The sequence below is a fragment of the Mesoplodon mirus genome (genome assembly GCF_964341445.2).
Source record: "Mesoplodon mirus genome assembly, chromosome: 4".
Taxonomy (NCBI): Eukaryota; Metazoa; Chordata; class Mammalia; order Artiodactyla; family Ziphiidae; genus Mesoplodon; species Mesoplodon mirus.
In genome coordinates, this window is record NC_138979.1 from 145,731,367 (window position 1) to 145,756,742 (window position 25,376).

General features: G+C 34.6%; 1 protein-coding gene across 2 annotated transcripts in view; it reads left to right on the forward strand.

Annotated features, from left to right (window-relative positions):
- The window catches only part of ARID4A (AT-rich interaction domain 4A), a 57,784-nt gene that overhangs the window by 751 nt on the left and 31,657 nt on the right, over window positions 1–25,376 (forward strand). Inside the window, exons 1-11 of one of the 2 annotated variants that reach the window (XM_082618650.1) lie at window positions 109–364; window positions 470–526; window positions 2,333–2,443; window positions 4,266–4,331; window positions 5,353–5,443; window positions 13,154–13,233; window positions 13,323–13,417; window positions 14,665–14,797; window positions 18,006–18,085; window positions 19,709–19,785; window positions 20,172–20,338. In XM_082618650.1, the coding sequence (XP_082474776.1) occupies window positions 521–526; window positions 2,333–2,443; window positions 4,266–4,331; window positions 5,353–5,443; window positions 13,154–13,233; window positions 13,323–13,417; window positions 14,665–14,797; window positions 18,006–18,085; window positions 19,709–19,785; window positions 20,172–20,338 (906 nt within the window). In that variant the 5' untranslated portion in view covers window positions 109–364; window positions 470–520. Of the gene's footprint in view, window positions 1–108; window positions 365–469; window positions 527–2,332; window positions 2,444–4,265; window positions 4,332–5,352; window positions 5,444–13,153; window positions 13,234–13,322; window positions 13,418–14,664; window positions 14,798–18,005; window positions 18,086–19,708; window positions 19,786–20,171; window positions 20,339–25,376 lie in introns of those variants that run through there. The other variant, XM_082618649.1, reaches the window with a different exon arrangement.

Below are 25,376 nucleotides of genomic sequence, written 5' to 3' on the forward strand. Positions count from 1 at the left end.
AATGGCGCCGTGACACTCCGCTGCCGCCACCGCGGGCCCGGGGCGGGCGGAGGGGGCCGATCGGCGGAGGCGGGGCGCGGGCCGAAGTCGGGGTATCCGGGGGGCGGCTGAGCCAAGGCTCGGCGACCGCGCCTCTGGGGGGCCCGGGGAAGCCCAAACGGCGCCCTGCCCTTCTCCAGAGCGACCCGTCCTGGGGCTCTGAGTTGAGCATTCCGGGTCAAAGTGGCGAGCGAGGCGGGGGCGCGGTGGGCCGCTGGCGAACTCCGCGGCGGAACCCACTGCCCTTTGGCGCCCGTGGGGTTCTTGCCACCCCCTCGGCTCCTGCGTCCTGGCTGCCCTCGGAGGGGATCTTATCCCTTCCCTGGTGAGGGTTCTGCCCCTCCCCGCTGGCGTTTGTTTACTTTCTTTCCCTGGTCGCTCCCCTCGTTGACTGATTCTGTGCCTGTCTTTCCCCTCCCCTTGGTTCCAGCGACGGAGACGATAGCTCGTTGAGCTGGAACCCCACAGATCACCAGTGAAAATGAAGGTAAGTAGAGTCGACGCTGCTCGGAACCTCGTGCCCTGGACACTGACTGTCGTGAGGCCAGTGCTATGGAATGTCATTTTTTTTGCTACTCAAAATTGATCCGTCTGCTAAGCAGCGCTTTCTGAAAATGAGGACGTGTTGAATGGGTGAGAGATGATCATTGTGTCTAAATGCGGTCAGTTGGGCCCCTCTCCGAAGCAGTTAGCACTTTGGAAAGGCTGCTGCAGCCTTTCCATTGTTGTCCATTGGGCTAGTATTTTTAAACACTTCCTGTGTTGGCAGCAGCGACCTTTGCAGAAGTAAAGCTTTTGTCCTGCTTTGGTTCTTTGGGGGATTTTTTGATTTTTTTTTTTTTCTTCCCCAGTGCCAATGCGATTTTCTAAGGAAGGAATGTGTGGATTGTGTAAGGGAGATACCATTTCTTCTGGGGATAAAGTGAAATTTTGTGGGTAAAATATTTGAAGGTGAACTAAAACTAAGTATTATTATATATTATTATTATAACTAATAATACTTAATTTTAGTTCAGTCCTTATAGTAAATATTTTAAATGTATATCCAACCTAAAAAAAATTCTCCTGAAGACAACTAATATTGCAAACATCATATGTGATGTTTAAAGGGAAAGGAAGGTATAACATCCTGCAGTTCTGTGGCATTGAATGTTTCAGGTCAGATATTTATTTGCAAAAAGTATTTCTCTTCAATTTGCATTATTCATAAATGCACTGACTTTAAACTTGATTCCTTACTCATTTACTGTTTCAGTGTATTAAGCTCTGAAATACAAGATTTTCCCAAACTTCCTCTTGCTTTCCTATTTCCTTGAAGTGACAGTGTACCTTCTTTAATGTTAGTTGGGAAAACTTAATGAAAAATCATTTTCTACTTGAAAGTATTTCTCTAAAGTGTACACTGTCACCTTTGCACTTAGCATTGTTGAGTTGAGCTTGTATGAATATACTTAACTTTTGGAAAATATTCGTAAAATGACAGATTGAGATAGCAATCATTCTGTTACTGTCAAGATTAAAATGAATGGTGGAGTTAAATTTCTCACATCTTTCCATGTATCATTCTGATCACGGCCATTTGCTAAAAGTAGATATTTCTTTGTGAAACTTTTTTTTTTAAATATACCAAGAAGATTAGTGTTGATAAACTAGATACGGCTACCCTCAGTTCACATCTCTGCATTCATCAGTTAATTTAGATTTAAAGCTTTAAAATGCAGCATTTAGCCAATGATTTTTCTAAATAATGCTCTCCTTATCAAATGGGTTGGCTTCATTTATTATCTGTACAGTTATTGTGTATCCAAAAACAGTTGCCTTTATGTAGCTATATTAATAAACATTTAATTATGTATTTGTTAGTGTTAATTTTAATAGCAATATTTCTTTTAATTTGAAAACAAAATTTCAGGAGGCCATAACTGACTAACTTAAAGTTTTATGAGACACTTAAAATAAATATACCTTTTCTGGATTTTTAAATTTTTTCATTTCTTAAATATATCATAAAACTGTTGAATCATTTTGTACCTGAATGAAAAAACATTATATTTCCTACTTATACTTTCTAGTTACAATTTAAATTGTTTTATGTTTTCAGGATATAGTTTATAAAGTAAAGGATTGCTAATAAAGTATTTGCTTTAGGGGTATTTTTCAAATTATCAATAATATTAATAAGCAAATAATGTTAATGTTCTTATTACTTGAAATACAGAACCTTTTGATGAGACTTGGGGTTGGAGTAGGGGAAAATAGTAGTGACATTCATATTGTATGTTCCTTTCATCAGGCGGCGGATGAGCCTGCCTACCTGACAGTGGGAACTGATGTCAGTGCCAAGTACCGAGGTGCCTTCTGTGAGGCAAAAATTAAGACTGTGAAAAGGCTGGTAAAAGTTAAGGTAATTTTTTTTTTAATGCAACAGCTTTATTAACTCGATTGAAGAGAATTAGGGATGGAATTAGGAGACTGCAAATCAACATTTTATTTATCGAACTATTACTTCACTTCGTGAATCATTACTATGTGAAAGCACTGTTATATACAAAACTATAGGAAAAGCACATTAAGAATTGGAAATAAAGAACTCAAGATGAGAAATTATTCCAAGTGCTTCCATGAAATACCATACTCATGATACTTCCCATCATTTGGATCTTTCCTGTTTGCGGTAGCATGCTTACTTAGGCTATAAGCTATTTTCTCTCCTTTCATATTATTCAGGTAGCGATGATTTCAAGTGATTAGAAAAAACAATAGATTACTACAAACAAAACAGTGGGAATTATCATTTCAAGACAGCGATAAAAATGACTTAAGAATTTTATCTTAAGATAATTTTAAGATGCTTTTGTGACCAGAAAAAATGTTATTGATTGCTGTACAATATTTGGAAGTACAGAAAAGTACTGAAGGATTAAAAGCATCTTAATCCTTGTTATTATTATCATTGGATCATTCTGTACTTTCAGTTTTGCAATTTGCTTTTCACTTACATATGTGATCCTTTCCTACAAAAATTAAGCACCCTGGAAGGAGGAAATGTTTGCCTTGTTCTGTTCGCAATACCTAGACCAGTGCCTTATAAACAGGGGGTGCTCAGAATGTGTTGAATGAATAAGTGAACAGTGGACCCAGGACCAGCAGCATCAGTCTCACCTGAGAACTGGTTTAAAATGCAAATTCTCAGGCCCCCACCCCAGACAAACTGTCAGAAACGCTGAGGATGGGGTCCTATGATTGTGTTATAACAAGCCCTTCAGGTGTTTCTGATGAATGTTGAAGTTTGAGAACCATTAAACTAGAGGAGTGTGATTTGTGTGGTAGACAAATAGATTTGTCTATGATTATTATAAACTTTCTGTTTAAACTTCCATCTGCTGGTGAAACTTCGAGTATTCTTAGGATATCGTTTGACATTCATTTCTTCCTTGTTTCATATAGCCTTTTTACTATGTCAGCTATACAGGATTTCCTTACTAAATATTTACTTGGAATTCTTTGAGAATTTTAACGTTTTGTTAATATTGTGGCTCTTTGTAGATTAATTAATTTAAAATCAATACAATGATTGTCTGGGGAGGTCTTATACATAAGTAACCTAGAATTTGAAGTTTCCCCTTATTTGGGTACATGCTCCCTTTCCGTCTCCCTCTCCCATTCTCCCTCTCTCTTAATAGAGCAAGTTACCTTATATATGTGGGAGGATCTGTAGTAGAAGGGAGCACTTATTTGTGACTGAATTGCATATCAGATTATTATTTAGGTTTACTTTATAAAGGACCAGAAGACTTCTGGTTTTAATTTGTTTACCTTGCATGTAGGCAATAAAGTTTGATGCTGTTTTTTTTTAAATATACTTGGTGACAGAACCTTTATGACTAGTTGATAAAAAGCAATGAAGGCAATTTTAAGGTTTTACAATAATTACTACAGATTATAAACCTTCTATAGTTAATTCAGCAAACATTTATTAAGTGCCTGTAATGTGTATTAACACTTGCTAACTGCTGGGGATATAGTGAGGAGGACTCTAGCCCTCAAGGAGCTCACAGTTAATGAGAGAGACAATAAACATAAATACAATGGAATAAGTATTATACCAGAGGATGCTAAGATGCTAAGGATGCTAAGAAAGTATAAAGACATTTTTGTTACAGTATTACCATAAATGTACTGTTTTAAAAGTAACATGCAAACTATTGTGCAAAAATGTTTTTTAGGTACTCCTGAAACAGGATAATACTACACAATTGGTGCAAGATGACCAAGTAAAGGGTCCTTTAAGAGTACGTATTTTGTACAGTTTACAATCTGAAATGATGAATCATAAATTCATACAGTGATTTATTGGATTTTATATTTGTAGATACACTTTTAAAATGTTAAAAAATGTTAATCAGAAAACAAAAATACAAATAAGGTGTTGTAGAGTTAGTATAAATTATGATATTACAATGGCTGTTTCGTTAGTTAAAGAATGTTAAACATCTTACAGAAGGGTAATTTAATATATGTGAACATGAGTTTCAGCTACCTTTTGTTTTGAATTCTTGGACTGAATACTACATTTTGTTTTTCATATGGTTGCCACAGATGTTTAGCTTGATAAGTGTAATATACCAGTATCATAAGTCTGAATCTTCTGTTTTTCTAACTTACCAAGTAAACTATGTTGACTTAATAGTTCAATTTAATGAATACCTACATTATGTTTTCCAGCCATTTCTGGCCATTTGTTTATGTTATAAATCTTTGTTATGTCAGAGTACCACTTCGGTTAATATCTGATATACAAAGGTCTGGAAGCTGAAAGAAGGTCAGCTGGTCCATCCCTCACTCTCCAGGTGAACCTTTATCTAAAAGGTCCCTTAAATAAATATGCTGAATCCAATATTCAATATTTACATGAAAGAAAATTGAAGCTGTTTTTGCTGTCCTATGGTTTTTTGGTTCTTACATTCCACAATTTTCTTGAAGGCAGTATCATGTAGTAAAAAAAGCTCTGAAATGAGACTTGAAAGACTGGGTTCTCATCCTGGACTCCTTGCAAATTATTCTCTCTTCCTAAACCACAATTTTCAACATGTAAAATAGGGGTAATAATAGCTATCTTATTTAAGCCTAAGCATTTTGAGACTTGAATTGCATGGTAAATGTATGAACACTATAAATGATAAAGATCTAAGCCAATGTAAGGTAGAATTACCATAAATAGATACATTTTTTTAACCCAGGTCATATAGTTGGTATGAGTGATTTGGTTTGTTTGTTTAAATTTGGTGATGAAATTTGGATTTTTTGTTTTAGGTTGGAGCCATTGTTGAAACAAGGACATCTGATGGATCCTTTCAGGAAGCTGTTATCAGCAAGTTGACAGATGCTAGTTGGTATACTGTGGGTAGGTAGTTAGGTAATTTAATATAGAGGATTTAATTTGTGGGTTTCGTATCTATCTCTCTGTTTTGTAAATTCATTGAATCATTACCTTGGCAGAGAAATATGTATTCTTTCCTGTCAGTTTACTTGATATAGATAGCTAAAATTTTAATGACACCCTGATGGTAAGAAAAAAACCCTAATTATCTCTTTATAGTAACTTGGCCACTTATGGCTATTTCATCCAAGAATGTACTTCTTTTTTAGGTTATCTTGATATTTCCCTTCAAGAAAGTTAAATTATATGGTTATTTTTCTTCCGTTAGAAAAGTCAATACAACTTAGTATTGTAAGTTTTCAGACTTTTAAACTTTTTCTGGAATTACAATTAAAATTGCATAGTTGCAGTCTTTTATTGTATTGCTGCCTATTTTATATAAAGGTACCATAGATATTACCACAGAATTTACAAACTAAAAAAATTTGGGCCAGAGTAGATTCAAGCCTAGGTGATCATAGCTTAGTTTTTGATTTTCAATGCAGTCAGGACTCTCTTAGTAACACCTTTCACAAAAGATATATATGCTGCTAATGTGAATTCATTCTTAACATTTCATGCATAAGCTTATACTGGCTTTAAAAAACTTTACTGTAGTGAGTAGCAACAAGTGTCACAGTGCAGGTAAATGAAAACCTAAATGTAGTACTTATATTGTTCCTGTCATTATGTTGATGAGAATAGCAATAATTAAGATTTCCAAGTCTCCTCTGATTACTTTCAGACTACACAGTCCTGTGGATAACATCCAATTGTTGGCTTTACACTGAACGTCTATAGCATTATTTGGTTTTTACATTTATGTCTTGGTATAAAAGATGTGATTATAGTGTTGTGGTTTCCTTGCAGAAGGTAAAGAAATGACCCTTTAGGTTTATTTTTAGTTTACTTGATTTGTTGCCTTGGGTAAACATCATTCATCTGTAGTTGATGCTCAAAGCTGTGAAGAACACGCTTTGGTTGAAAATTGTACTTCCTGTGTCTTACTCTGTGGCTTCTATTAGTAGTAGCAATGTGCTGTATGTACCTAATATTTTCTAACCATTTTTATTCTTAGACCTCCTACAAGTTGGTGTTGGTTCACAATGGTGCTATTATTCTGAACTATATATTTTTAGGAGGCTTAATAGTGACTGTTGATAGTTGTTAGAGATTTAAAAACAAAGCTTAAAATTCACTCTTAGATTTTAAATGGATACAATTTTGCTATATTAAACAAAGCAGTGGTAAAAATGACAGGAGTTGATGTGTGCAGAATCATGGGAAATAATATGATGCATGTTTGAATACTAACATGCATCCTATTTGGTGCCCAATATCAAGGTTACATTCACAATACTTGTGAAGTTTTACTGATGTAATGCTTACACTTCTGCAGCAGCAGTACTTTTCAGGTTTTCACATTTTGGATTTTCTGCACCCCAGAATAATCCTTCAGTTATGAATAGCAATCTCTGTCCTTTACATGAATGGCACTTTAGTATTGATGAAAACTAGTTGCTACTGAGCATTCTCTGTGGTGATTTTCTTTGATAGATAATAACAGAAGAAATTGTATAATTCTTGTTCTCAAAGAGCTTAGAATCTTAATTGCATATGGTTCATATATTAAGCACTAGTGTACATAAGAATCACTTGGTGCTCATTTGAAAAAACAAGGATTTGAGGACCCCAAATCTCTAATTTAGTACGTCTGGGATGGCAACCCAAGAATCTTTCTTTTTATAAGCACATTGGCTGAATCTAATGAAGTTAGTACACACTTAGAAAAACGGACCACATTTGTAGAAACACAGACTAGTTAGGGGAGAAGAATCCAAAATACTTAAGATTTTTGCATCTGTGTAATGAGAGACAGTGACCAAAAAATTTTAAGATGTTAAGAGGCACTGTTCTCTTAAGCACACTCAGTATAGCACTCTGCTGTAAAGAATGTTTAGGTGTTGAAGGATGTAGGCCACATAAAGAATGATCCTTATTAAAAGATGGCAAAATAAAATGTGTAATCTCTCACAGGTCACGAACTTTCTATAATTCTCTTTAATTGAGTGACTACTTAATTGCTCTTTTCTGGAATTTTTATTGATTTCTAATTCCTAGCAAAGTGTTATATAGGTAGAATCAGAAAGTATTCAAAGTATTGTTAATGGTCTCGATGTTTTTTGATTTTAAAAGAACTTGAGGGCTTCCCTGGTGGCGCAGTGGTTGAGAGTCCGCCTGCCAATGCAGGGGACACGGGTTCGTGCCCCGGTCCGGGAAGATCCCACATGCCGCGGAGCGGCTTGGCCCGTGAGCCATGGCCGCTGAGCCCGCGCGTCCGGAGCCTGTGCTCCGCAACGGGAGAGGCCACAGCAGTGAGAGGCCCGCATACCGCAAAAAAAAATAAAATAAAAAAAAAATAAATAAAAGAACTTGAAATTATGTCAGGCTCTTAAAAATGAAACAAAAGGGGGTAACATACTGCTGATTTGGATTAAATAGGAGTTATAATTATCAGTGATCAAAAGTTATCTGAGGAACTGTTATTAACTCCTTATATAATATAGGTATTAATTTTTCATATTATAGCTGAATGACCAATTTTGAAAAAGATTATGGATCTAATGTAACTCAAAAAAAATCTAATAATACCTTGCTCTCCAATGTTGAACAATAAATAGCACCAGTTCATGGATTTTTAAGTTTTTTGAGACTTTGAAATATTTCCCCTTCCTATCATAAAACAATGCTTCCTAGCAGTTTATTCATTTGGCAGTTCTTTTCCTTGCATTAAAGATAAGGAACCTGTAATGTATGGAAGTGTATTGCTATCTGTCCAGCCATTCAGAAGATACCAAAATTGGGATTAGAATTCATATCTCCACTTGAATGTTGTCTTTAATTCCTGACAAATATAACTGTCAGTAAGACATTCTAAAACTGTTCTTCTTTTGCTTTGTTAGAATATGAAAATAACACATTGTATTTGAAAAATAAGAAAAATGTAAAGGAGAAAGTTGCTTTTAATTTAAATAATTTATATGTAAATGTATGTAAACACATCATATATCAAGTTTAACAGTAAAATCTTTTCAATCACTGATATATTTTTGTGACATGCTTTTTAAGTTTCTGGATTTTTTTCATATCTTCTTATTTTGCACGTCAGTTTTATCAGATCTCATGGAAATTCTAAGTTAAAAGAGTAGAGGAGGGTTACATTAACCTGGTGAATGGACTGACTTTTGTAGAATGTGCTGTAGGCTTATAAGGCTTTTAATTTGATTAGAACTGCATATGACGAATGTTGTTATAACCAGAATCAACCAGAAAATGTTTTCAAATCCAAGTGGTTATTCCCCTGACTAGAAAAGCATTCATTAAGAAAAAAAGTACTAAGTAACAAGTCTGTCTAGTCCTGTGATAGGCTTTAACCCATTGTTTAAATAGCCTTCTGTAAGACTTAACATTCTCATGATATTTTGTTAACATAATTATACATTTGAATGTTAATTTCTTAAATTTCCAGATTCCTGAAGTTTTTGATCTTAGCTGCTGAGGGGCTTCTGTAGTTATCACAGATGATTTTATGAGCAACAGAACTATTGGTTTTACCTAGGGTATGCATATATTTTTAATTTTAAAGCTTTTATTGTATCACGTGAAATGTTTTGTTAATCGTTACCGGTATAAACAGATATAACAATAATACTTATTTTCACCAAGTCAGAATTCTTTTTTTTGTCTACTTTTTGTTTATTAACAAGATAAAGTTTGAGGGTTTTAAAAAAATTAATTTTTATTATTGAAATATAGTTGATTTACGGTGTTGTATTAATTTCTGCTGTATAGCAAAGTGATTCAGTTATACATATGTATACATTCTTTTTCATATTCTTTTCTATTATGGCTTATCACAGGATATTGAATATAGTTCCCTGTTCTATACAGTAGGACCTTGTTGTTTATCAAGTCAGAATTCTTAACTCTCTTCCCAGTGTTCATGTTATACCTCTGTTTCTTACCTGTTAATTCATTTTGATCCCCCCTTAACTAAATTGTAGCTCATAGATGAACCTTCTAATTCTCAATTTCTTTATCTATAAAAGGAAGATAGTGATTCCGACCCTGTAGAGGCTGCTGTGAGGATCAGGGCATAGTAGAAGCTTAATAAGTAATAGCCAATTGTACCTTTGGATAGATAAAGTTAATTTACTGTTGTTATTATCTTATTATTCTCCAGCATCGTAACAGTGCTATGATAACAGGTAAATCTTTTGTATTTAGTAGTTAGATTAGATCCCTGTTACTTTTGTTTCTTTCAATTCTAACAGTTTAGGGTCAGGCTTTGTATATTTGTTTCCATTAGCATGATTTTATCTAGTATGATTAATGTTATAGAGAGAGTCTTAGCTTTGTCATTGTCCTCAAATTAGGTTTTAGAATTTATATGTAATATACTAACAGAGATACAACTTTTGTAGTATCTGGTCTCTTGCACTCAGTGAGTGATCTATTCAAGTGCCATTTTTGGCAAGTATAAGACATTTCATATCTTATAATTACTAAATCCTTATACTCTGACTTTTTTTCTCTTGTCATGCTGTAGTATACACCTTGAACCAAAAATAAGCTTAATATACACACACCAGTTAATTATTTAACTCTTATCAAAATGCCAGAGTCAGTGTTCAATGCCTTCAAATTATGTGTTCTTTAAGATGATATTTCTAACATGGAAGTTATAGAGGAAACTTATTTTTTTTTGGCTGCACCTCATGGCATGTGAGATCTTAGTTCCCCGACCTGGGATTGAACCTGGGCCCTTAGCAGTGAGAGTGCAGAGTCCTAACCACTGAACTGCCAGGGAATTCCCTAGAGGAAACTTTTTTAAAATAAATTTTATTTATTTATTTATTTTTGGCTGTGTTGGGTCTTCCTTGCAGTGTGCGGGCTTCTCATTGCTGTGGCTTCTCTTGTTGCAGAGCATGGGCTCTAGGCACGCGGGTTTCAGTAGTTGTGGCTTGTGAGCTCTAGAACACAGGCTCAGTAGTTGTGGCGCACGGGCTTAGTTGCTACGCGGCATGCGGGATCGTCCCGGCCCAGGGCTCGATTCGATGTCCCCTGCATTGGCAGGCGGATTCTTAACCACTGCGCCACCAGGGAAGCCCTAGATGGAACTTCTTAATGATTTTGATAATCAGGGATGTCATGATTAAATAGGTCCACTATGTTGTTACATTTTCTGTTTGTCTTTCAGAAAATCTTGAGAAGTTATATGGCTCAACAAGCTTGTATAAAGTACTCAAATACATACCTTTGTATAGTTTTATGAATTAAAAAATTCTTTAAAAAATTTTTTAAGAGAAACAGAGAAAATTCTGTTTCTCTTTGTTCATTTGAAGTTGGAAGGGGTTCGGTTCCTGTGAAAAAATGTAAAAGGGTTATTTGTACCACAGTTGACTTTGGTCCTTACCTTATTTCTAACCATGGTAAAATTGTGTTGAAGTGAGATTATTTTCTTCCTTCAAAAATCTGGTATATTTCAAGGTGAATATTTTAGAAAAACAAGAACTCAGAATGTTAAATTGTTGAAATTTCTCATCAGAGCATTTTGATTTGGGGCTGCCATTGATTAATAATAAAATATTGTGGAAAAGATTTTGTTTCATAAATTTGATATTAGTCATTTGTCTTATATTCTCATTTTCTTTCCCCACATCTCCACCACTTAAATGTGGTGTATATAGTGTATATGTGTGTGTCCAGTGTCACCATCTTTGGTATTGTAGGCATTAAGGAAAATTGGAACTTTTAAGTTTTATTCTTTAGCATACTTAATGGACATTAATAATAACATGAAAAATTATTTTAAGTTTGGTATGATAATTTCATGATTTTGAATTTTTCGAAGAGCAGTGGTTTATTTATCAGACTCGATGACACCATATAAATCATAATTGTGATACAAATGTTTAAACCAGTGTTAATCAAGTGTAGATTAGTGATGTAATTGTTGGAGGATGTTGTGTTTTATCCTGTCATTGTGTCTGCAGGTGGTCATTAATTTCTGCATCATTGACAGTGTATAACACAGATGATTTTGCGGAATTATTATGGTTCTTTAAATATGTGCATCAGGAGCTTTTAATATTCTCTGCATTGTCTCCTGCATGTAAGAGAATCTGAACTAGGTGTCTTTAGTCTAAGAGAAGGAACTGACTGAGGTGGATAAATATTGAAGAAGTTGAGTACGCTTACATAGTTAAGTTTCTACCATGAAAAAAGTTTATGATTCAAAGGCAAAGTTTTTGCTAATAAAGCAGCCCTTTAAAAAAAATTCAGGATTGTAATTATATAGGTAACAAGGTAAAGATTTTAAGATATTAAATCAAGATAATATAGAATTTTCCTTTCTTAACAATCTATTCTGTTAAATTGGAAAAACATTAAAAAATTGAAAAACATGTAGAATTATAAAAATTAGGATTAAATCTTAAAATAATAATCCCTTTTGTTTTTGTATGCTTTCCTGTATATATGCTTTTTCCATAATATATATAAACATTTGTTGATGTGTATATGTATTTTAAGTATCAGAGGTAAGGATTCTGTCTTCTTGTATTTTATTTTTTCATAAAGCTGGGTGTCAGGTATCTTCTGAGAAAATTTTCTTTGAATATTAGATGGTAAAATCAGTACCTTTCTGGAAAATTAAACCTATCAAATTATCAAAATAATTTATAGAGCTAGGTATATGAAGAGCATTGGTGGTAAATTGTTCAATTCCTTGCCCCCATTTTCTTGAAATATTTACACAGTTTCCAAGTAGTGTGATTTCTTTTAAATGTAGTAGAAATAAAAACTTGAGAAAGCTTCTGTGCAATTACGACTTATTTTTTAGAATTAAAAAAATTTTCTTCTTTCTGGTGTTTCAACTTTTATTTCTAAACTTCTTGCATCCTCCTCTAGCAAAAGAAACAAGTTGAATCTTACGACTTTAGAATTTGGCAGCCAGCACTTCTGTTATATTAGGTTATCATGCAAATAAGTAGAAGTAGAGTGAACCAACAGCATTACGAGCAGTCAGACAGTTTCTGGACATTAGAGATACTCCATTGATAACTGTTGCGAAAAAACCCATGATACTTCTTTTTTTTAAACCAGGTTTTTGCTCGTTCTTTCTAAGATTAAAGGTAATTTACTATCTGTGCTTTGACTAGGTTGCTAATGGTTTAAGAAGGTCGTTCTGTAGTGATAGAGATTGAAAAAGTGAATGGAGACACTTAAGCAGTTTGGGGCAGCCATTAACCTGTGTTTGTTTGGTATCTATAGAATGAAAAATATGTGTATATATATATATATATATATTTTTTTTTTTTTTTTTTGCTGTACGCGGGCCTCTCACTGTTGTGGCCTCTCCCGTTGCGGAGCACAGGCTCCGGACACACAGGCCCAGCGGCCATGGCTCACGGGCCCAGCCGCTCCGCGGCACATGGGATCCTACCAGACCGGGGCACGAACCCGCATCCCCTGCATCGGCAGGCGGACTCTCAACCACTGTGCCACCAGGGAGGCCCAATATGTGTATATTTTAAAAGGTTTTGAAGCGTAACTAATAAATAATGGTTCTTAAGCCCCAGGTAAATAGCAATAAGTGTGCATAAATTCTCTGATATCTTCTGCCTATTGCAGTGTTTGATGATGGTGATGAGAGAACATTGAGACGTACCTCACTATGCTTAAAAGGAGAGAGACATTTTGCTGAGAGTGAGGTAGGGTAACATGGATGGACTTTTTAAATTGAACAACAGCTACTAATGTAGAAGCAAAAAGTGATTTAATTTGTCTGTTTCTTATCGAGACGCTTGACCAGCTTCCATTAACAAATCCAGAGCATTTTGGAACTCCAGTAATTGCAAAGAAGACGAACAGAGGAAGGAGGTCCTCTCTGCCGGTGTGAGTGTTTTCATGTCCAGTAACATTACAGTTATCACAACATTAAATAAGTGGTTTTTCTACGGTGGTGAAATTTGTTTGGGTGACCTTTCCACAGCATCTTGTATCCTTGTTTTAGACATTTTACCCTGAGTAGACTTTGTTCTTAATTCTTGGACAAAGTAATAGGAATAATGATCTCAACCCCTTTTTAAAAAAGGCTATTTTTGTTTTGAGTTACTTTGCCAAATTCCTTAATTGATAGGATTATTTTGCTGTGTTATGTGCGTATATGTGTTTTTTTAGCCTTTTTATTTCAAAAACATTTCAAGTTTAAAAATCGTAAGAATAATACAATAAACTTCCATATACTCATCATCCAGATTCACTAAATTATTAAAACTTTTTGACACATTTGCTTTATCATTTCCTGTCTTTATGTACATGTATTATAATTATTTTTTATTTAATAATAATTTTAATTGGCTGAACCATTTAAGAGGAAGTTGCAAGCATCATGACTTCTTACCCCTAAATAGTTTATGTAAGAACAAGGACATTCTCTTATATAATCAAAGTATGGTTATCAAATTCAGAATAGATAACATTGATAGAATGCTATTATCTGATAACATATAGTACATATTTCAGATTTTGTCAGTTGTCCCAATAATAGCCTTTATACCATCGCCTGATTCCAGGATTCAATCCAAGATCATGCATTGCATTTAGTTTATGTGATTCTTAAGTCTCCTTTAATCTAGAAAAGTTCCTCAGCCTTTTTTTGTCTTTTCATGACAGTGACATTTTTGAAGAGTACAGGCCAATTGTTTTGTAGATTTTTCCTCATTGTGGCCTTGTCTGATTGGTTAGTTATCCAGATAGGTTATCTAAATAAACCTCCTGATGTGTTTGGTGAGATCTTTTCCTAACCTGTTGGAGAATTAGAGTTATATTATCTGGAACCTGGCATACATAAAAAGTGGAAGGGCAATCTCTTAAACTGTATTTGGCACAGTAAATACTTCCTGGTGATACAACTTTTCTGTCCCAGCCAGTGGTTGGCATGAGAGTCTAAGTCCAGGTCCTCACTGATCTAGTGAAGTGGACTCAGAGTTACCATGGACAGCGCAGGACTACTTCTTTGGGGCTAGGGAAGTATCCATTTCTTCAATTCCAACTTGAATGAAGAGAGTACTACCCTGGGGTAATGACTGTATCAAAAATGGTTGATGTTAAGATCATGATAAAGTTATTCTAACTTTTAGTAATGAAGATGAAAAAGAGGAAGAAAGTAGTGAAGAGGAAGATGAAGATAAGCGACGTCTCAATGATGAATTATTAGGAAAAGTTGTAAGTGTGGTATCTACATCTGAGAAGAGTGAATGGTATCCTGCTTTGGTAAGTATGGTTTCTTTGCAGAGTTAATTAACCATTTAAAGTATTTGTTTAACATGGATTTTAAGAAAGCATTTAAAATATTTTGAGAGTGTTACACAAATTTAGTTTGGACTTCATTGCAAAATTGAGCAATCCTACTCAGGTCCCACATACTTCACTGTCTTCTTTTGTTATTTCCTTTCTTTAATTCTCTGTAACCAAGTATTTATTGAGATCTGTCAGTTTTTCCTTCAAAATGTGTCCAGTGGTCTGTTTTTACTCTGTTCCCATCACCTTTTTTCACCTGATATATATAGTACCTACCACCAGCTTCTCTTAACTTGATGCCTGAATGCTTTCTTTATTAAATTCAGACTTATTTTCTAGAAGTAACTTTTATAGAGAAATTTTAAAACATTGATTTAATTATGATAGTCCCATTCTCAAAAAAAAAAATACCAGCACTGACTCTGCCTAATGAATCAATTCTGCATTTTTAGATGGATATCTGTGGTCATCCCTAGCTCTTAGTTTGTTTCTCATTTTCAGTGTAAGCTGTCTATTTAGGCTCTTTCTTAACTGCTCCCTGTGTAAGACACTTCACTCCTCCAGTCCTTTACCCCTTAAATCAATTAGTATTTACTAAGGATTTGCAGTGACTTCAGCTTTGCTCTAAGCTCCTTAAGAAAAAAAGAAAGAGGTATGAGACATAACACATTGCCCTCAAGGAGTTTACTATACACATCTCAAAGACTGTGTAGTAGTTAAATATTATATAGTAATTTTAAAAACTTTTGGTGCAGACACTGGAATAGGACAAAGAGTTTTAGGGAAAGGAAGGATATACCTAGGCTTTAGAAATGGCAAATCTTGGGTGGGTTGGTAGAGAAAACTGACCTTTGCTTACTTGGGAAAGGAATGAGAAGGTATGGGCCAGAGAATTACTTCACAAGAGGAATCAATAGTACTTGGTAATACCTATCTCCCCTTTCTCTTCTTCCTACTCCTCTCCTCTTAAATATGTCTTAAGGCTCAGCTCAGGTCCTGCCTTTCCTGCAGATTCTCCCCTAACCACTTTAACATAAGTATGCCCCTTCTTCTCTGAGTTTTGATATCAGTTAAATCTCTAATAATAATTTTGGCACAAAATACCTCCCAAATTAGGTTAGACTCCTTTAAAGAACTGAGGCCTTTTTTTTTTTTTAGGTTTCTATGTTCATGTAAATACATTACTCAATTCCTATGTAGTAGATTTACTTCACATAGGAAAAGTCTGAAAATCCTTCGAACCTTTCAGTTGTATAGGCCAACAAATAAATGAGTTTGGATTCAGAATACTCACGTCATAATTTGTCAAGAGATTAAAAAAAGAAGCCTTTATTTACTCAACAGGTTTATCATTTCCCAGGTGATAAAATAAAAGATGAGTAAGAGTCAGTGTAAGAGTCAATCTTACATTTGATGATTTTAGTGTACTGCAGAGAATAATCCAAGTAACTGTAATATAAAATAGTATACATTCAATATTAGGACTTCTTGTCCTGAGACCTTGCATTTATTTGAAAGAAATCCAAAAAGAAAAAAAAAGAAAAAGCCTTCATGAAGCTTTTGAGCTGAGCCTTGAAGGATTTAAAGTTAGTTAGCAGAGCTTCACTAGAGAACTTTCTTAGAAGAAACAGAATAAGTAATAGGAAAGAAGGGGGTTTGTTCATGAAACTGCTCTGGGAATCCATTTTGGCTAAATATTAGATGTGAATAGGGGCATAATAGGAAAGAAGACTGGGAAATAATTTGGATCGAGGGCAGAAGGGTCTTTAAAATTTCATCTAAAGAACCTGGACATAGTTCTGCATAGAATTTTGCAGAAGAGTGACATTATTTGAGCTGCATATTTAGGAATGTTAATGACACAGTGGTATGGTGGATGGGTTGTTGTTGAAAGGAGTGGAGGTGATAGCAATCAATTTGGAGCCCATTAGAGTGGTTCACAGGTGAGGTAATTAAGCCTTGGGTTCTGTCTACTCATCCTTTAAGACTTACCTTAAGCCTTTGCTGCCACACATTTTCCCTTCCCAGGTCTGGTTAAATCTTCCTCCTAGGTGTTTTTATTGATATTTTATCTTATGCCTAGTTGGTATCACTGTACTTAGCCTTCGTTATGTTTTTCTTTGTATATCTTTTTGTATTTACCCTTCCATTTCAGTGTTAGCTCCTGAGGGCAGACACAACTATATTATTAGTCTAGTAATCACCAGCACCTAACAAACAGACAAACAAAAAAAACATTTAATACCATCTGATGTTAAAACAGCTGATACAACTGCCAAGAATTTTTGATTGTCTGGACATAACGCTGTTTAATGTGATAGTCATGAGCCATGTGTGGCTATTTAAGTTTAAATTGTAACTTAATTAATATTAAATAGAATTAAAAATTCAGTCAGTTGAACTGGCCACGTTTCAGGTGCTCAGCCCCATGTGATTCATTGCTGCTATATTGGTCAGTGCCGACAGAGAACATTTCCATCATTGCATAAAGTTCTGTGGTTGGTGCTAGATTACCACAGAGGGGCTAATGTTGAGCAGGTACAGTTCAGCAATTTATTAGTAGCCTTTAATGTTTTTTAAATATTAAATTCTGTAAAGAATATACAGAGATTGGTTAGTTACAAATGTTAGGACATTGTTATTTTTAAAAGTTAAGAAATTTAAAAGTTCTTCACTCAGATTTTCTCTGATTTGTTTAAATACTAAAAATTGTACATGCCTTGTTAAGAATGGGAACTTAGGTGCTTATTTTAATCAAATAGCCAGATTTCAAAATTGATACTGATTTAAGTGCATTTAAAAAAATTATAATATGGCATGTCTTCATCATAGATCATACATTTTGTTTTTTGGACAGTAAATGAGTTATTATTTGGCTTAGAATAAATCCTAATATTTTTAAAGTGGTCACATTATGGTTTATATTTCATTAATTATTCATTTTATTATCTAATGACTGTGTATATTAAATATCTAGAAAGCCAATATACTAAAGAAAAATTATAAGGCAATCTTTTGTAAGTAATTTATTATGGTTTGGAAGCTGTTGACAATGAACCTATTTCTTGTCAAATATAATCATTTCAAGAAGTTAGGGGATCCAGAATTGTTATTTTAAAAAATATATTCTTTCTTTGAGTAGGGAAAGTAGTAATCAATTTGCTTTTATTTTATATTTCAGGTAGTATCTCCCAGTTGTAATGATGATATCACAGTGAAAAAAGACCAATGTTTAATTCGGTCATTTATCGATTCTAAATTGTGAGTAATGAATCACTTAATAGTGTTACATTGGGAGAAAAAAATGGAAATCAAGACTTTAATTTTTAAAGTTTAATTATTTCATGAACTGAGAAGTTGTTACCTAATATGTTTTGACTTTTTTGTAATGTAGGTTATTTTTAAAAATTTTTTTTAATAAATTTATTTTATTTTTGGCGGCATTGGGTCTTAAGTAGCTGTGCGCGGGCTTTCTCCAGTTGCGGCGAGTGGGGGCTACTCATCGTTGTGGTGCGCGGGCTTCTCATTGCGGTGGCTTCTCTTGTTGCGGAGCACGGGCTCTAGGCACACAGGCTTCAGTAGTTGCAGCACGTGGGCTCAGTAGCTGTGGCTCGCGGGCTCTAGAGTGCAGGCTCAGTTGCTGTGGCGCATGGGCTTAGTTGCTCCGTGGCATGTGGGATCTTCCCCGACCAGGGCTCAAACCCATGTCCCCTGCATTGGCAGGCAGATTCTTAACCACTGCGCCACCAGGGAAGTCCCTAAAATTTTTATATAAAAACTAAACAACAATATGTGAGAATAATATTCAAAAAGTTTTAAAATAAAACATAGTATTGATTTTCTCTTTAATTGTAAGAATTCTTTTTTTAATTTATTTAATTTATTTATTTATTTTTGGCTGCGTTGGGTTTTCATTGCTGTGTGCGGGCTTTCTCTGATTGTGGCGATCAGGGGCTACTCTTTGCGGTGCTCGGGCTTCTCATTGCGGTTGCTTCTCTTGTTGTGGATCAAGGGCTCTAGGCGTGCAGGCTTCAGCAGTTGTGGCTTACGGGCTCTAGAGACCAGGCTCAGTCGTTGTGGTGCATGGGCTTAATTGCTCCACGGCATGTGGGATCTTCCCGGACCAGGGCTTGAACCCGTGTCCCCTGCATTGGCAGGCAGATTCTTAACCATTGAGCCACCAGGGAAGCCCTAAATGTAAAAATTCTTTATTTTTATTATGCGTACTATTTCATATTATAAAACACGAAATTTACTTTTAATAGAATTTATATTACTACAATAATTATTTTGACTTTTTTTCTGATTAAAAGTCAGATTTTGAACTCCAATAAAAATTAATTTTAAAAAAGGTCAGAGTTTTAGAAACCTTCCTTCACTTCAACTTTGCTTTGTTTCCAAAAAATGTAAAATTATGTATTTATTGAGTTGTGATTCTCTGTGAAAAATTTGATACCATAATATATCTTACAATGATAAAAATATTTTAATGTTACCATCTATTAAATTTTTCATACTGAACTGAATAGTAAATTTGAGAAATATGAAAGATCAAAATAGACACTATAAGGAAAACACCATGCTGGTATAAACTACCCCATATTGTAGGTAAGAGAGTTGCATAAATTGAAATATTACAAATGTGAGGCTCTCAAATTAGTGTGCTTTGAGTATGTGAATCTTTAGAATTAAGATATTAGCTTTGCCTATATTACCTCTTGCCCTTTATTAAGGATTAGGATATACATGGTCTTCTTAAAACAATTTATAGGTAAAATAATTTTGATTTTGAGATTTATATTTTCTGTGTGTTAACGTGACTCTTTAAGTGATAATTCTTATTTAATAATGGTTTCCCTCCTATTTATTCTTCTCTATAATTAGTTATTCTATAGCAAGAAAGGATATCAAGGAAGTAGACATTCTCAGTCTACCTGAATCTGAGCTCTCTGCTAAACCAGGTAAAATAAGGATGAATCAACCTATTATTTCATGATATGACTCTAAATGGCAAATTCAGTGGCAAAAGCAAGACTGAATATTTTCTGGTGCCATTTTAACTGTTTAGAGTTGATATCCACTCTTCTTTAATGCCTTTTTTTAATATCTAGATAAAGTATTTGACCTTAATTCTTTGTGTGTTTTATCACTAACATTTCTGGCAGTATTCCCTAGAGAAAAGTAAACATTAATATAATATTATAACTTATATGTTCAAATTTACTGTATCATTTTAGAAATGACAGCTGAATTTGAATCCAGATCTTCTGACTCTGAATGTCATGGCTTTGTATTATTCTGTGGTGCTAATTCCGTAACAACTGCTGAAGTACATTTTTACTTTTAGGGCTGCAGAAAGCAAGCATCTTCTTAAAAACTAGAGTTGTTCCTGATAATTGGAAAATGGATATAAGTGAAATCCTTGAGTCATCCAGTAGTGATGATGAAGTTGGCCCAGCTGAAGAAAATGATGAAGAGAAGGAAAAGGAGGCCAAAAAGGAAGAAGAAGAGATGGTACGTGAAATTTCATGTTTGTAACATATGAAAACATTTTAATACTCTAAAAATAATACCTTCATATATTTTCCCTGTGTTTAGATTCTTTATATTATTTGTTGCTGTCTTTTTCTAGCTCAGCTTTATTTGGGGAGGGGGGAGCTTTCTGGCTTTTAGTTTAGTGGGCAAATCAGAACTAATTTTTAGTGGGTAAGAGATTACAAAGAAGAACTTTTCAGGTTAAATGAGCAGCAAGTGCAAACTTTTTTTCTTTTTATAACATCTTTTCCAAATTACCAAGGAGGAAGGAAATGTAACTTTTAGGTATATTACATGTGTTAACTCATTTAAATTATTGCCAGATGGAGTAACTGTTATTATTCTACTTTAAAGAGAAAAGTGAGGGTCAGAAAGATTAAATAACTTTCCAAAGATGACACAGCTCAAATGTGGAGAGCAGGGATTTGAACACAGGTCTGGTCTGTCTTAACTTTGAAATTTCACCTCTTTCAGACATTTCACAGTATCTCAAGGATAATGAGGATTTAAAAAAATCCTATCTAAATGGAAGAATATTTCATTTGGCAGTTGGATAAATCATAGAAAAGATTTAGATTGTATTTTATAGGTGCTAATGGTTTTCTTTGTAATATCACTGTGTTGTTAAGAATGTATATGTAATTGTAGGAAATCATTCATGAAGTACCGCATAACTGCTTACATGAATATTGCTGTCTATTTTTTCAGCAGTGTTTTGTGAAGTGGGATAAACTGTCCAGTATAGTTTTGGTTGTTATGAGGTAAAGGGGCTTCGGGGTAGACAAAGAGAATGAGTTTACTGAAAAAGACCTATTTGAGCATGAAAAAGATTTGCTTGGAAAATGTGGAGTGTTTGTTTCTGTTTTACATACACAAATAAGAATTTTTGAAACAAAATGAGTGTACTTGTATGTGATATAGGGCACAGGGTATTTCTTCCCTTTTACTTCCCCTGCAGTATTTGGCTTTTTGCACTCTGAAATCAGAATGGCGGTTCATACTTACAGGCTGCCTACAGAGTTGCCATAGTAACGTGCTGTTGGTTTTAAGTGAGCATGCTCGGAAAGACAGGAAGGTTTTGCAGAGGCTTGGCGGGTTGCCAATGGAGGTTTGCCAGATGCTTTGAAATGGGCTGTCTTTCTTTTCCTTTCATGTAATGTCTGATTTTTATGTGGAAGAGAATGTAAGTAGTGCTGTATAACCCTGCGGATGCTGTGCCCTAAGAGGGAAAGCAAATATTGCAAGTCAGACTGAAAAATGTTCAGATACTGTACTGATTAAGTAGAAGGGGAATCTAACCATTTTACATGTGAAAGAAAATGCAGCATATAGGTAAGATTTTTTTTATATATTACCATTTTGATTGCCAAAAATTAGGTTAAATAAGAATTTTAGGTATTGATGATTTGGCTGATATGGTAGGACTCGTAACCAAGCGTAATTGTTTCATGTAAAAGACAGTAGGAGTCTATTTTTAGAATATCAGAGGATGAAGGCTATTTTTCTGAAACAAGATAGATTTTGAAATGAAAATGATAATGACAGTTTGGAAAAATTGGGAATTTAAAGTCTAAATATTAAATGTGATTTTTGTATTTTATCTGTATTTATTTATAGATTATATGTTTTCAGGGTAAATAGGCCACATTTTCAGGGTGTGAACTGTTGCAGTCTGGTTTTGCTTTTTTTTTTTTTTTAAATTAACATTGAAGTTAGGATCTTATATTACCAAATACTGAAATACATAGTCTCTTTATTTTTGCTAATACTTTTAATTTGTATCCCTTTCAAAATGTATTTTCCCTGATCCCCACCCCCCAAAAAAACCTGAAATTTTAAACAAAGAGGGTTAAAAAGGCTGTGTAGTAAGGGTAGAGAGTATGGCTGTAAAATAGTAAGTAGTAAATAGTGGTCTTATTATAGCTATTAATTTTGTAAAAGTCATAATGTTCTATTTAAGCTGTGAGTAAATGTTAGTGAAAAAGAATGAAGAGCAGAGGCAAGCTCTGTTACCTATTGTTTGCAGGTAGTAAGTAAAGAAATTTAAAAAGGAAAGGACCTTTGTAAGGATAGTATCTTCTTAAAATGTATTACTTAAATTATGAACTGTTAAAATTAAGTGAACCAAGATGCTTTTCATCTACTAAAGAAAAAAAAAACACAATCGCAAAATGTAGTCACTGATCATATGATTATTTAAAACTATTTTTCAGATATTCATTTGCATGCATACACTTTATTGAATTACCTAATAGAAACTAATTTCCTCTTTTTCTCTGGCTGTACAAGTAGATTTTCTTGAGTGAGATTTGGTTGCTTTAGAAAAAAAAAAATCAGCTGCATTTCTTGCTCTTGGATTTAAGATTTAGATGCTGAATCATTCTAACCTGTCTTGGACAGTAATTTTTAAAAATTTGATATATTGTAAAACTGAAAAGCAGTTTAATCTATATTTAGCAAAGGAAAAAAATGGATATGGTATAAAATGAATTAAAATTTGATAAGCCAGGGCCTACCTGGCTTAGTCATTACAGGCCTTTACTATATAAGTGAGGCTAAGCTGTTGTATTTACATTACAGATCATATTCTTCCCAAAATGTAATTATGCTATGCTTTCCATGAGGATTTGATGTTGCTCGACAATGATCAAAAAGATCTTTTATAATATTCTGTAAACCACTGTAACAATACTTTAGCCAGCCATTTGGTGTTTGTAAATTTTATGCAGTAGAATCATACAAGTGTTAGATACTTTTGCAGTACTAATGGGCAGTGCACATTGTTTTTATATTTGATACTTTGAGTACCCTAACATAGCCTTAATAAGGAGATTTGAGATTTACTGTGGAGAAGCATCTTTTATACTTAATATTATTTTGAATTCCTAAGCATTGGTAGTTCAGGATTTGAGTACAAGAAATATATTTCATACTATTACTGGGTAGGAAGAGACTTGAGAGTCTGACAGGAAGTAGGTCCTACCTATATTGATGACTCTACATTTTAAATCATTGATAATTATATTGAAAAACGTTCTGGAGAATATTTTTGTGGGTATTACTTAAATGTCTTTTGTTAGGACATTTTTATATTAGAAAAGATATTACTGAATTTCCTTTTGAGCTTTGAAATTGATTGAAAAGTTCATGTAAACATAAACAATGATGTCAGGTATTCATTTACTCCTGACTTATATTCACTTTGGATGAATGTAGGAGAGTTGTCTAAGGGTAAAATAAATAGGTGAATGTTTAGAAGACTGAATATCAGGTGGGAATTTGACTAATCTTAGTTCTTTTATCCTTTTGGTTTGCTATAGGCAGGCTTATATGTTGGGCCCTTGCAAAAATCTCCTCTAATTTCATATTTAGTAATGAAAATTAGAATTTAGTGAATTTTTATAAGAAATGCTCTTTTTTTTTTTTTTTTTTTTTTTTTGCTGTACGCGGGCCTCTCACTGTTGTGGCCTCTCCCGTTGTGGAGCACAGGCTCCAGACGCGCAGGCTCAGCGGCCATGGCTCACGGGCCCAGCCGCTCCGCGGCACGTGGGATCCTCCCGGATTCCACCTAATCAGATTAATGAGGATTGCACATTTGTACACACAAATACACCTACATTTTAATGTACTTATAGAAAAAGGTATTTTATAGTTGTGGTAGTAAGACTGATTTTAAAACCTTAGATTTGATAGCATGTGAACCACAGCTTGATGACTGAAAGTGAGATGTATGTACCTTTTAAAATGGGGGGGGGGGAATTACTAATTTGTTATAGGCAGGTTGTTTGTAAACTGTTTTGTGAAATTATAAAACTGTGTCTTACCACATAACGAATATATTAGGCATGACGTGGTTTCTGAAATTTTCTGTTTAAGTGTACACAACAGAGAAGAATGGTACCACTCTAAATTTTATGATTAACAAATTTCACTGGGCCTTCAATACTATTGGTCAGTTCTGAGTTTCTGTAATCTAATCATTATCTCCTCCATTAAACCAGCAGCCCTACCCCCACTCCACTCACTTTGGAAAGAAACTAGGAGCTTCAAATTGGGAGCCAGCTCTAAACCCCACCTGCCTGCTCTCCTTCCCTTAATGTACAATCGATAGTATGTTGTCCTCTTCTGTAAGATGAGTCCCTCTTTTTAGGCTCTGGATCTCTTTCCCTTCTTTCTTGTCTTAGACTGTGAAGTATCTCTTTTCTTTCCAGCATCTTTAATCTATTCCTTTTTGTTGTAACCTTCTTATCAGCTTTTAAAAACATGCTTACATCTCTTCCAACCTTCTGGCAACCTGTCCAGATTCCTTCCACCAACCCCTCCACCTTATGGCCAGATTGCTCAGAGGTATATACACCGTTCTATTTCCCGACACTACCACCCTGCCCCCCGTTCACTCTTAATTCACTGTAGTGCATCTTGTACTTCCACCACGCCTAAAACAACTTAACTGAGGTCACCAGTGACCTCCAACAAATTTTTGTGCTAAGTCCAACAAATTTTTGTCATGATTTCATTTGTCTCCTTAGTAGGTATTCAGCATCTTTGACATGCCTACCTTCTTAAATCACCTGACATACATGACATTACATTTTTTTCTGGTTTACTTCCTAACTAAATGATGTAATGGCTCCAAATCTATATGTGCATCAAAGATGTCTCTTATGTCTCTTCTTAACTCCAGACATTTATATTAAAATTTCAGTGAGGATTTCTTCATATTTTGTAAGTCCTCAAACTCTGTATGTGCAAGACTGCACTCATCTTTTCCCCCAAACCTGTCCGTTCCCTGTTTGTTCGTAATTCACTTGAATAGAAGCACCATCCACCCAATTACTCAAGCTAGATAAATGGAAGTCACCTTAATCCTCTCACTCTTGCCTCCCTATCCAATGAGACATCAGATCCTGTCTCTTCTACTTACTTTATAGCTCTCAAATTTGCCCACTTCCCTCCGTTTCTACTCTCTGTCACCTTAGTTCAAGCCACTCTTCTCTTTCACCTAGCTAGACTGGTG